The sequence below is a fragment of the Chiloscyllium plagiosum genome, unplaced genomic scaffold (assembly GCF_037043375.1).
Source record: "Chiloscyllium plagiosum isolate Xiang-an unplaced genomic scaffold, Cpla_swu_hap1 HiC_scaffold_34, whole genome shotgun sequence".
NCBI lineage: Eukaryota > Metazoa > Chordata > Chondrichthyes > Orectolobiformes > Hemiscylliidae > Chiloscyllium > Chiloscyllium plagiosum.
Genome location: NW_028270172.1, coordinates 27,232,860 through 27,246,848, shown reverse-complemented (window position 1 = coordinate 27,246,848; position 13,989 = coordinate 27,232,860). Strand labels below are relative to the sequence as shown.

The following is a 13,989-nucleotide window of genomic DNA, read 5'->3' as shown; positions in this document are numbered from 1 at the left end:
GTGAGGGTTATCTAGCTATTTGGTACCAGGAGGTAGTCACACTCCTTGGGTTAGATTTGGAGATGCTGGTGTTGGACTGGGGTGTACAAAGTTAAAAATCACAGGTTATAGTCCAACAGGTTTAATTGGAAGCACTAGCTCCACTTGATGAAGGAGTGATGCTCCGAAAGCTAATGCTTCCAATTAAGCCTTAGGATAGGATCTTCTGTGCAGGTACTGAGGGATTGTGTCTGCAGCTAAAGGAAACCAGAAGGCAGGAGTACAGCTGTCTCAGCCTTTGTAACTGCTCAATAGGTTTAAGGTTCTTTCAACTTGTTGGAATGAGAATGTGGGCTGGAATGGTTAACAGACTGTGGCACCACACAGGTGGGGGGAGTGAAAAGGAACATCATTGACTGAAGGATAATACAGTGTTGACACCGTTCTCTAGAGCAAAGAGCTGAAACTGTATTGCTGCTGCCAGGGTTCATGACACCTGCTTAGGACTGGACAGGAACTAATAACCGAAGGGTGAGCATCCAATTGTTATGGTCCATCGAGGTACCAACGACAAAGCAAGAACTTCTGCAACAGCAAGAATCAAGAAGCAAAACTCTGAAGTGATGATCTCTGGATTATTACCTGAGCCACGTGCAAATTGGCATTGGGCAAATAGGATCAGAAATAAATGCATGTCTGGGAGGGTAGAAGTCTGTTCCACATCATAAGGTGCTGGTACCAGGGCCTGGGAAAGTGGAGATTGTACCATTGCAATGTCCTAAACTGGAACCATGCTGGGACCAGTATTCTAACAAGCCGCATGAGCAAAATAAAAAGGGTTTTAGGTTAAACAGCCAGGAGACGAGGAATCATAATTTTGAAAGATGTGCTAAATCAAAGAAACTCCTGTCCCAGCTGGATTCTTGGAGATCTTGACAGGGTAGATGCAGGGACGTTGTTGCCCCTGGTGACAGAAACCATATACTCGGAGTAAAGGGTCACCCAGTTAGAACAGAGATGAGGATGAATTTCTTCCATTGCAGGTTAATGAATCTGTAGAACTCTTTACCACAAAGGGCTGTAAAGGTTGGATCGTTGTATATATATTTAAGGTTAAGATAAGACAAATTTTGAGTTAGTAAGGGAACCAAGAGTAATGGGAAAAGGCAAGAAAGAAGAGTTGAAGATTATAAGACTAACCTCATGGAATGGCGGAGCAGACTCGATGGGCCAAAGAGCCTAGTTCAGCTTGTACGTCGCAGTCTTATGATCTTAACAGCACATTGTAATGACAACCAAAGAGCAGGCCATACTGGACTGGCAGAATGGAACGATTGGAGAAAAAGAGAGATAATATTTCAGATCTGGTATGGCTTTTCTTCAGAATTAGCTGACTAGTTAAGAGATATTGACTAGTTCAGAAGAAGAGTCATACTGCACTCGAAATGTTAACTCTATTTCTCTCTCTCTCTACAGATGCTGTCAGAAATGCTGAATTTCTCCAGCATGCTCTACTGTTCCAGCTTCCCAGCATCCACAGCATTTCGCTTTTATTCAGGTGAGATAGTTGATGTGTTGGTCTTAATTTTCCAAATTTTACTTGATTCAGAGAAGGTTCCATCAATTACAAAGAAGTAAATGGAACATTTTATTAAGAGAAGGGACACAGAAAACAGAATTCTTCAGTTTAAATCCCTTAACATCTATTATCAGGAAAATATTAGATGTCTTAATTAAAGAAGCTACAGCATTTGGAAATGGCATTTAGAAAAACTCAAAAGTAATCAGACATATCCAAATTGTTTTCGTCAATGGCAAATAATGTTTGACTAATTTATTGAAGCTCTTGGAAGAAGTAACAAGTGCTATGGATAAAGGGGCACTGTGCAATTAACAGACTAAGATTTCCAGAAGACATTTAATAAGGGGTCACATCAAAGAGTTATTATGGAAAATAAAAGCTCATGGGATTGGTAGCAACATTTTGGTAGAGTGGGAGGGGGAGTTAAAGTGTTCAGCCACAGGGCGGTAGGATTGGTTGGTGCAGATGCCCCAGATATGTTCTCTGAAAAGATCTGGAAGTAGTTGTCCTGTCTCCCCAGTGTACAGGAGACTACATCAGGTGCAATAGATACAGTAGATGACATTTATGGAAGTACAGGTAAATTTCTGCTGGATGTGGAATGATCCTTTGGGGCCTTCAAAGGATGTGAGCAGAGAGGTGTGGGCGCAGGTTTTGCACTTATTGCAATGGCAGGGGAAGTTGCCGGGAGTGGGGTGTGGGCTGGTGGGGGGCATGGATCCGACAAGGGAGTCGTGGAGGGAATGGTCTCTCCGAAATGCTAATCAGGGTGGGGAGGGAAATATATCCCTATGGTGGGGTCTGCTTGTAGGTGGTGGAACTGGTGGAGGATGATGCAATGTATATTGAGGTTGGTGGGGGTGGAAGGTGAGGACCGTTGGGTTCCATCCTTGTTGCATTGAGGCAGGTGTGATTCTAGGGGGGAGGTACGGGAAGTGGAGGAGATGCGCTGGAGGACATCATCAACCACATGGGAGGGGAAAATGTGGTCTTTGAAGAAGGCTATCTGGCATGTTCTATGGTGGAACTGGTCATCTACGAACAGATGCAGTGAGGCAGAGGAATTGGGAATAAGGGATGGCATGTTTACAGGGGCAGGGCGGGAGGAGGTGTAGTCCAGGTAGCTGAGGGAGTCAGTGCGTTTGTAGTCGATATCCGTGGTCAGTTGGCCACCGGAGATGGAGATGGAGATGGAGAGGTCCAGGAAGGGGAGGGAGGTGTCCAAGATGGTCCAGGTGAATTTGACGTTGGGATGAATGGTGTTAGTGAAGTTGATGATCTCTTCAACCTCCTCGTGGGAACATGAGGTAGCGCCGATAGAGTCATCGATGTAGCAGAGGAAAACATGGGGAATGGTGCTGATGTAGCACCTGGAGGAGGAATGTCTCATCTTCCGCTTTGAGACCCTGAAACCACATGGGATTAATGTGGATTTCACCAGTTTCCCCATTTCCCCTCACCCCACCTTATCCCAGTCCCAACCTTCCAACTCGGCACTGCCATCTTGATCTGTCCATCATCCTTCCCATCTATGTACTCCAACTTCCTCTCCAACCTATCATCTTCTCCCCTACCTTCATCTACCTATCGTATTCTCAGCTACCTTGTCCCCAGCCCCACCCTTCCCATTTATCTCTCAGCCCCCTGACCCACAAGCCTCATTCCTGATGAAGGGCTTGTGCCTGAAACGTCGATTGTCCTGCTCCTCAGATGCTGCCAGACCTGCTGTGCTTTTCCAACACCATACTCTTGACTCTGATCTCCAGCATCTGCAGTCCTCACTTTCTCCTAGTAGGCATAAATGGCTATTTTGTTTTCTGATTGGCATGATGTAACATGTGGTGTGCCATAGGGATCAGTCCCCTGTCCTCGAGTTTTTAACAATATCCATAAATGACTTTGATAAAGGGACCAAAGATAGGATGGATAGATAATTTAACGATGACACCAAGATAGCTAAGACAGCAAAACTGTAAAGAAGTTACAAAAGACATACAGTTGAATTAAACGAATAGGCAAAAATTTAGCAAATGTAGTATAATGTGGGGAAATGTGTAGTTGTCTATTTTGGACAATCATCCATTTTTAGGTGAGGTTGCACAAGCTAAGTTTGTGTCCCCTGGACATTACAGCAATAAGAGTGGGTGCATTGATCTGCAACATGCTGAGGAGTATTGACAGCTCGATGTAGAAAGGAGATTTCCTCATGTGGGAAATCTAGACCTCGGGAAAACCGTTCAAAAATATGGAGTTGCCTATTTAAGACAAAGATGAGGACGCCATTTTTTACAAAGAGTGGTGAGAGCATTTGGAAGACTTCAACAAAAGATGGTGGAAGCAGAATGTTTGAATATTGTTAAAGCAGAAGTAGACAGATTCTTATTTAGCAAGGGGGTGAAAGGCAGGTTGGGATGTCTAGTCATCAGATCAGCTTTAAGCTTAGTGAATTGACAGAGAAAGCTCAAGTGGCCTATTCCTGTTCCTAATTTACAAGTTCATGTGTCAGTACGTTCATAAAAGTCGTAAATATTCACATTATCATGATAGAAAATATGTTGTTAACAAGTGCTTTCTGGCAGATCCTTTCAGTGAAGGTTTGCCAATAGGTCAGCTACTATTTCAAGGAATCTTTGTCCAAAACCAATAAAACACTGCCTTCTGGGACAATATTACTTCAGATGTCAACTTAGAGTAAACATAGCATTGTCATTTTAAAATGACAAAGAGCATCTGTTCTTTCTGATTCTTTTTCTTTCTTTCCATAATTCTCCACATCCGTCCAAAAAGAAATTAGTGACACTTAAATACTTTGACCAATAACTTCACCAGTTATCTGAAAAGGAAGTAGGTGTTAACAACAAATAAATTTCAATCAAAGATTTACTGCTGATAAAAAGAACATTTTTGTTCTCACACTTGGGAATCTCCGGCTTGGCGGAAAGGATCAGACAACTGTCTCACACTATGCCAGATTTTATTCTTGGATGAAGTCAATAGAAGTCTGAAATAAACACAGAAAATGCAGGAGAAACTCAGGAGTTCTAGCAGCATCTGTGGAGAGAGAAACGGAGTTAACATTTCATACCCAGTATGCCTCTTCATTACTGACTGACTCTTATCCTCATTCACTGCATCCATTGCTCTCGATGTAGTCTTCTCTACATCAGGGAACCAAGCGCCAACTCGCAGAGCGGTTCAGGGAACATCTCTGGTCCGCACGCACCAAAAAAACCCCACTGCCCTGTGGCTGACCACTTCAACTTCCCCTCACACTCTCCCAAGTACATGCAATTCCTGGCACTCTTCCACCACCAAATCAAAGCCACCTGCCAAGTGGAGGAAGAACGCCTCATCTTCCACCTCAAGACCCTTCAACTACACAGCATCAACATTGACTTCACCAGTTTCCAAATCTCCCCTCCCCCACCTCATCCCAGATCCAACCTTTCAACTCAGCACCACTCTCTTGACCTGACCTATCTGTCTAACTTCTTACTCACCTATCTGCTCCACCCTCCCCACTGACCCATCACAATCACTTCCCACCTGCATCTACCTACCTCCTTCCCACCTACCTTCACCGCAGCCCCAACCCCTCTATTTATTTCTTAGCCCCTTCCCCCTCCACATTCTTGATGAAGGGCTAATGCCCAAAACGTCGACTCTCCTGCTCCTCAGATGCTGGCTGACTGTGCTTTTCCAGCACCACACTTTTCGACTCTTAAATACTTTGATAGTGAATGTCACCAGTGATCTCCAAACAAAACAGGTCTTCTGAATGAGCTGTAAATAAATGCCTTTTCAATAAGTATCATTCTTCTTTCAGTTCTGACAAATCTTACCGGACTCAAAATGTTAACTCTGTTTTTCTCTCCACAGACCTGCTGAGTTTTTCCAGAATTCTATGTGTTTGTTTGAAACTGGAATCAGGTCAGGTGCAAAAATGTCACAATTACAGCTGCCCTTCCAGCCCAAAGATGTGACAACTTTTCACTTTCATTGCCTCAACTTATATTAGTGAGCTACTTGCTGGATAACACTCTTTTTGCTGATTAGGAGGTTGTGGGTTCAAGCCCCACTCCAGAAACTAAAGCATGAATGTCTAGGCTGACAATACAAACAGGACAGAGGACCGTTGCTCATGTTGACGGTGCTCCATCTGTCCTCCCTGAAACAGAATATTTGGCCATTTATCTCCGTACTTCTGCGACATCTGTACTTCCTTTGTCATGTTTTGTGATGTTTAATACAGTAAAAGGTGCTCTAAAGTGTAAGTCCTTTACTTTCTCGGCAAGAAATAATCATTTGGCCCATCGTACTCAGGTCAGTCACTACGATGTATCAAAGTAATCTCACCCTCAAACATGTAATTTCAAGGAGGGTAAAAAGACCTCAACATAATCAAGGATAGGTTAATAAATTGTTGCCCAACTCTTGACAGCAACTAAGCCTCATTAACCCACTAATCCTACAATTCCTAGCTCTCAGGAAATTTGCTTTCTTTGACTTGCAATGCCTTGGGAACCAGTCCTGAAATTTTGAGAAATACAACTTTGAATCTAAAGCCACTAGACAGTGCAATCATATGTTGACACATTTAAAACTCTTACTAACCGGGATCCCTGGTAATCCTTGCTCTCCTTTTACTCCTTTCAATCCAACAGTTCCTGTAGATCCCTGGAAAATAATTAAAGGTTCTTAACATATGAAGAAAACCAGTCAAAATCTAACCTATAGGTTATGGCTCAGGTGGGGAAATGTTTGATTTCTCACATTGTTGGAAAACATCATACAACGTCAAATGAGACACCACTTCTCAGTCTCCTGACTTTTCCTGTATCAATATTGTCCATTATCAATAAAAATAAATACAGTGCCTACCTATAAACCAAAAATAAAAATAACTGACTGAGAATTCACTAACATCAATATCAGCACTAACAAATGAGTTAATAAATGGAAGCTATATTTAAACATTTTCACTACCAGTTCAGCTACTCCTTTTTGTGATTATGAATGTCTCCAAGATTTGAGTCAGGAACAATTGCTCTGACATTGAAGTATTGCAAACTAAATGGTATAATTATAAACAGAGATACTGCTGGAACAGAGAGATAAATCTTTTGAAGGAAACAGAAAAAGTTCTAAAAGCTGTTTTAAAAACAAGCATATGGAATCATCAACTTTCTAAATCTAGACATAGGGGAAGATCTATGGGCTCTGCCAAGATCGAGAACAAAGAGAGGGTTCAAATATAGTTGCACCAGCCAATGTACCAACCAATGTGCCTGTTTCCTGACCCCATTCTCAGTGTGAGTCCTTTTGATCGAGGGAGGTTCAGGACTTACAGGGCTGCCAATGTCAGTTCTAAAACCTTTGTTAAAAAGTGAGGAATGAAAGCTGAGGGGGACCATCTGGTTGGTCCAAAGTTTTCCAACACAGTGGCACACGCCCAGCAACAGATCTCTTTTCCAACTGGGTGCAGGTCCAACCAAAGGCTGCCTTTACAAGAATTCCCCTGTGCACTTCCCCATGTAACGATGCTCCCCCAACCCCCAATGCTGTTTTGTCCAACCCCAAGATTACAGATTTGAGGTAACTGGCAAAAGAATTAGAAGGGCAATTAAAACAGTAGAAATTGTAATGATCTGAAATGCATTGTGTAAAAGGGCAGCACAGTGGCTCAGTGGTTACCATTGTTACCAGGGACCCAGCTTCCATTCCAGCCTCGGGTGACTTTGAAAACTCCACAGACATTCTCCCCATATCCAAGTGGTTTTCCTCTGGGTGCTCTGGTTTCCTCCCACAGTCCAAATGTGTGTAGTTTGGGTGGATTGGTCATGCTAAGTTGCCCACAGTGTCCAAGGATGTGTAGATTAAGTGAATTAGCCATGGGAAATGCGGAGTTACAGAGATAGGGCCGGGGTGGGTGGGTAGAGGTGGAGGTGGGTGGGTCTGGATGGGATTCTCTGGGGTGGGTCTGGATGGGATGCTCTGTGGTGGGTCAGAGTGGACTCAATGGACCAAATGGCCTGCTTTCACACTTTATGGATTTCATGATTGATTGATTCCATGAAGGCTGTTTGATAGTAGTTGTCATATTAAGGTGAAAAATGCAGAGCTGTGAGGATTTTCTTTTACAAAAATCTTGAGATCTTTGCTTGTGCAATTTTAATTAACAGCCAGACGGTGCTGTGTCTTTTGTGAAAACATAGGCAAAAGTGAGTACTGCAGATACTGGAGATTAGAGTCGAGAGTATGGTGCTGGAAAAACACAGCAGGTCAGGCAGTATCGGAGGAGTTGGAAAATCGACGTTTCGGGCAAAATCCCTTCATCAGCCCTTCTGGATGAAGGGCTTTTGCCCAAAATGTGGATTCCCCTGCTCCTCGGATGCTGCCTGATCTGCTGTGCTTTTCCAGCACCCCACTCTCGACTCTTGTGAAAATATGCTGATTATCCTTTTAATTAAGGCAGTGAGAAAGAAAATGGAGAGGGAAATCAGATTGCAGGAATAAAGCATGCCTCAACTCTTAATGTGAAACAATCTGACTATAATCCAAAGTCAACACCTTACTTCACCTGTGCTTTACTTCAGTTTGTTATTTTATTAAATTTATTCACTTGAACCAGGGACCAAATTACATTTTCATCACCTCAAATTTGATAACCAGGGAAACAAATAATATTCTTAAGCATCATAAATTGGAATTTCTGTAGTCAGGCCACTTCTGGACTCTATCCCATACTTAACCAATAGGGGTAAATCAAGAAACATGCTGACAAGCAAAACAAAATAGGATCCAACTTTAGAGGAACAGTTCAAGTCAGAATCTCATCAATCTTAACTGATAAAAGCCTCAGAGAGATTTAGACTTGCAAATTAGCTATTCAGTTCATACAAATCTAACCAAACAGCATTTCTAGAAGATACATTAGAAAATGCAAATGTACCTGTTGGCCATGGAGTCCAGAGGGCCCAATGGATCCTGGGTAACCAGAAGGTCCCCTGACACCCTGTAAAAGGAAATTTCAATATTAATGAGGGAATTAAAAGCTGTTTTCAATGAGATTCAAAGCCAATGGAGAAGCTCAGATATGCTTCTTGGGAACTGCATTTATTGATAAGTACTGAAATCGTATCGGCAAGAATTACCAGGGGATGGACTCTCATGGCCTTCTAGCTGGAAGTTAGTGTCATATTCTGCTTCCTTGAGGAAGGGTCATATCCAAAACGTTGACTTCTCCTGCTCCTGATGCCGCCTGGCTTGCTGTGTTCTTCCAGCCTCCTACCTGTCTAATTTGGATTCCAGCATCTGCAGATTTGTTTTGTCCATGTACTGTACAGATGGGCGGCCGGAAGTGCAATTTACATGCGCTTCTCTCAATTTTAGTTCTTAACATGCCAGTAAGAGCAATAATTGTGATAACTTGATTCTACCACATTATACTTAACAGATTAATACTTACTTCCTCAAGCAAAATTTATCAAAGTTTCAGGTTAATATTGACCAGCTCAAAATTGACCTCTATCATTAAATCTTCATCATCTCCTGAATAGCAGATATTCTCAGAGTAATAGTAGATATTCTCAGGGACGGCATGGTGGCTCAGTGGTTAGCACTGCTGCCTCACAGTGCCAGGGTTCAATTCCCACCTCAGGCAACTGTCTGTGTAGCGTTTGCACATTCTCCCTGTAACTGCGTGGGTTTCCTCCCAAGGTCCAAAGATGTGCCGGTCAGGTGAATTGGTCTTGCTAAATTGCCCATAGACTTAGGTATAATGGGAGGATCGGTGTGGATTAATTGGGCCGAAGGGCCTGTTTCCACACTGTAGAGAATCTAATCTAATATTTTGCAATTCATTTCTCCAAATACTGATTCAATACTGCAATATTTTGGTGAGGTAGTGGGGAAAGGGGCATTAAGTTTTATTAACCTGCCTCATAGAAAACAGATGCAACTAGATCAGCTGCTTGTTTTTCAGCCTGAAGATCTTACTTTCTTTTCAATACAGGTGCAATATCAGGCAGCCACGCTACTAAATCGAGATGGTCACGTTAAAACAACAGTAGTTTTCAATGTGACAATCTTTCACCTACTTTTGACTTCAGTGGGGATAAAGACTTTGATTGATCTGAGTGTTTTCCTGTTGCATCCACAGCATAATCTGTAATCTTATACTGGTTCCAGTTTATGTGGACCAGGATGTGTTAAACTGCACAATGGTAATGTATGTTTTAGGCATGAGACAAAAAAGTTCTGTATTTAAATAAATGTTTTAACGATAATCAGTTTATTTTAGTTTACTCATGGAATGTAGTTATATGGGGATCACTGGCTTGGCCAACACTTATTGCCCATCCTTAGTTGCCCTGTTGAAAGTGAACTGTCTTCGAGCCACTGCAGGCTAAGAGTAGAAATATGTGGTTATAAAAGATCCTGTCCACTTATTCAAAGAATGGGAGTGTTCTCCCTATTAGCCTGGCCATTATTTATTCCTCAAACAACAACTGAAACAGATGAACTCTTCATTATCTAATTCCTGTGGAACATTTCCAAGTCCAAATTGACTGGCCATGTTCTGCCTTTTAACAGTGACTACACATCAAGAGTCACTCATTGAATGCATTGTACTGTGGATAAACTGGTGTCATCACAGACACTGTATATATGCAAATTCTTTCTATTGCTTTTTACAGGTAAAGTAACAATGTCTTTAGTAGTCATCCGGAGTCAGTGTACATCTGGGTAAAGCACATTCTCACCAAGACGAGGGCACAGAAAGCTAGAAATCATCTTCTAATCTAATCTAGTTCTAATCCAATCAATACCCAACATCTCTCACCATGTTATCTCCAATTATTAGGGCACTCCAGAAAGCCTGATTAAATGGGTTCCTTTTTAAAGATAAATTCACTTCCTCTGGGAGAAAGGCATCTACAAGGGAATGGAATCTCTTTAAATTAATTGTGTTGTGGCCAGATGAGGGGAATGGAGAAAGGCAGCCAGTTCATTTCTCCTAATTTGGGAGCACAGCAATTTGGCATATCCCACCCCGAATCATACAAAATTGGTGTCTGGTTGCAGCACCCTGCATAGTGAGTGCTGAGTGAACTTTGATGTCATGTTGTTCAGTTGTAGTGGATGACTCTAACCCGTTGCAGATATTCAAACTAAAATTACATGCCACTCCCAATTCTCTTTCGATATGCTCATAACTAAAAAGGCTAAATTCCAGGAGAGAAGACTATGTTGAAAATTCCAACCCCACCAATCACCAGGTCCCTGTGCTCTGCTCAGCTTGCTGAGCTGAGCAAGGATGGCCTGAAACTTTCAGCAGAGACCTCAGCATCCTGAAAACTAGGAAAGAGCATGTAATTGTATTGCAGGTTGCATATAAAATATATTGTCAGAGGGAGAGGGAGAGAGGAAAAGAGAAAGAGGGAGAGGTGAGTGGGGGAGAAGAGGGGAGAGAGAGGGAGAGAGAGCAAGAGAGAGTGAGAGTGTGAGAGAGAGGAAGGGGAGTGGGGGAGAAGAGAAGGAGAGAAAGTGAGGGTGGGTGATGATGTGATGTTGATCAGGAAATGTTGTCATGGTATTAGCAACAGCTATCCATCATCTTGAATCCAGACAAGCTGTCATGTAACAAATCTTGTTATTTATCTTATTAAATGTTATTAAACTCAATGAAGCTATCAACTCACCGTTTTACCCACAAGTCCTCTCCGGCCAGGTCGCCCCTTGAACAAAGCAAAAACCAATTTGTTTTTAGCTAGCTGACAACTTCTAATGGATTGAAATATAATCACATAATGAAAATGGCTAAAGGATGGAAGTGTTCCAATATATTGCAGTTTATCTAAAATCAAAAACATATTCAATACTCACAACTAATCCAAATTGAAAACAATCATAACTTTTCTGAAATTTCCATTGTTATTACCATTAAATTTCATCAGAGCCAATTTTGTTTTGAAAGCCAGTAAAGACCAGGTTACAGATAATGAAGAACATTAAGTTCCAAACCATAGTGCCACGGAGCATCTTAATTATCTGTTTCATTGCATCTCAAAGAATTTGTCTTCAAAACTGGCAATACATTATTTCAATAAGCACCAGCCTCCATGCACAGTACTCAATGTTTTGAATTAAGGCTAACATATCACCAGGGAATACAGTTCATTGACAGACTGAGTGCTGAATGATATTTATTTTTGGCTAAGTCTGAATTGTATTGTGTTTTAATGGAGGGATTCCTGCCCATAGGGCCTAGTGGGTTTCCTATTATTCTGTAAATAATTTTCCCCCATTAACTATCTAACTTTCCTCACATCCAATTCCCGTCCTATCTTTCCAAAAGCCATCCACAGAACAACTTGTCACTTTGGATATACCAAAATTCACGTGTCAGGTCTTTAAAAGGCCATTGGGCACCCAGACAAGTACAGGCCAGAACTGCCCTCCATGGCTCCCAACATTTATCATGGACATGACAGACAGACAGGGGATATTGGTAAACCATTTTACGGGCAGGAAGCTGGAGGTTCTGCTGGACAGCATGATGGAGAGGCAGGTCTTCCACTTCCCTTAGGATGAGCTGTAGAGGCCATGATACAAAACCATGCCAGCTGGATCGGAGGTTAACACACAGGTCAGTGCAGGTTCAGTCATCTGGTGAAATGCCCAGCATGGCAGGAAGAAGGCCAATGACCTTCTACACTCTGCCAGCTTACATGCCATAACCTTCTCTCCGATACCTCCCACTCTCACCAAAGCTAATGCTCTCCTGCTCTCATTAATGCCTGCAATGTCTTCCCTCATTCATTGTCGTCTGTGCTACCCCCTCATTCACTCAGAACACCTCCCCATCTGCACCAAAAACAATAGCCATGTCACTTTCATCTCCTTGAATACCTACGCTTCTCTTATCCCAGGAGGAAAGCAGCTCCCAAAAAAGGCATAAAGAATCAAGACTGTTGGGGGCCATACAACATTCAACTGTCCATCCCTTATGTAAAGAGTGCTCTGATTCTGACCACTCCAAGTGGCTAACTGATCATTTCCAAGCCCTTAATGATATCTAGGGCTGCCCTTGGCTCAATGAGTGAAAGTTGTCCTACAGACTTGACTGAAACCTGGTGACAAGGTCCCTTTCTTTGTGTGAGCACTGAATGGCAAATGTAAAGATGTAGGTAATATGGACCTGAAGTAGCAGTGTCAAAATTCAACAAGAGAATGCAAGGATGAGTGAATGCTGTGAGAACAAACAAAGAACCTGGAGATGCAGCCAGTCCATCAAATTTGTCCATGTCTCTGAGTAGACAATGTCCAGCATTACAATCATTGGACAAGCCATTGTACCCTGAGGTGCAGCATTGCAATGTAGAAGTGTCCTGTATGTGGGCCAGAAAAATGTCAAGAGACTGACACATGTTGCATACCAATGTAGATGTGGGGTGCATCTGACCAGTGCCCATGGTGTGTGCTCTGAAATTTCTTGCCTGGTAACCAACATGAAGGTCTTTTGGAGCAAGCAGCAAGCTGAATTCACGAGGGACATGCTCTGTTTTCCATGCCGAGTTTACTAGTTATCAAAATTGGCGCATCAACTCCAGTGACCCTTCTTCAAAACTGTTCTCTGATTAACCGTTAACTCTGATTTTTCTGCATAGATGATTGCAGACTGCTGAATTTTTCCAGCAATTTCTGTTTTCGTTTCAGGTTCTCAGCAACCTCAGTTCTTTCAGTTTTTCTTATTGTCAAGTTTGTTTGGTGAGTTTGGTAAAATGGAACGCTTAATATTAAGATTGTGAAGTGATTCCACCAACAAGGTGTTTAACAAAATTTAATCGTCATCCACTGACAACTCACTGCTACCTTGCGAGGATCTCACTGTCCCACTTGTGAAAAGCATGGAGCAAGTTGCTCCCAATGTCAAGTTGGGCCTTGCTGGATTTCTCATCCAATTTTGCCCTAAATCTTGCTTTAACCCACATCACTCAGGCCCTTATAAGATTAGCTTTGGTGCAGGTTGGGAGCATTTCACTGGCAACACCTCCCTGACTAGTCTGCAAGGAGCTATCGGAAGGCAGAGCAGCAGCAGCAGCGCGGAGTGAGTATTAAACTCACAGAGCTAGGACAGTGCAGCCTAGTCTGCGGGGAGCAGTCAGTCAGAGGGAGGAACAGTAGCAACACAGAGTATAAAATTCACTGAGCTCGGGGAGTGTGGCCTAGTCTGCAGGGAGCAGTCAGAGGGAACAGTCAGAAGGAGGAACAGTAGCAGCACAGAGTGAGTATAAAACTGACTGAGATCGGGGAGCGTGGCCTAGTCTGTGGGAAATGGTGGGAAGGCAGACCAGCAGCAGCAAGGAGGGAGTACAGAACAACCTCGATTATCAGAATGAGACAGGCGGGGAATTTTTTGTTCG

The 13,989-nt window shown here is 42.6% G+C and overlaps 1 protein-coding gene across 1 annotated transcript in view; it reads right to left on the bottom strand.

Annotated features, from left to right (window-relative positions):
* LOC122564270 (collagen alpha-6(VI) chain-like) overlaps positions 1 to 13,989 on the bottom strand; it is a 141,809-nt gene that overhangs the window by 29,198 nt on the left and 98,622 nt on the right. The window contains exons 23-25 of the mRNA XM_087978571.1: positions 11,266 to 11,301; positions 8,514 to 8,576; positions 6,176 to 6,238 (exon numbers count right to left, since the gene is read on the bottom strand). Of these exons, the coding sequence (XP_087834697.1) occupies positions 6,176 to 6,238; positions 8,514 to 8,576; positions 11,266 to 11,301 (162 nt within the window). The remainder of the gene's footprint in view (positions 1 to 6,175; positions 6,239 to 8,513; positions 8,577 to 11,265; positions 11,302 to 13,989) is intronic.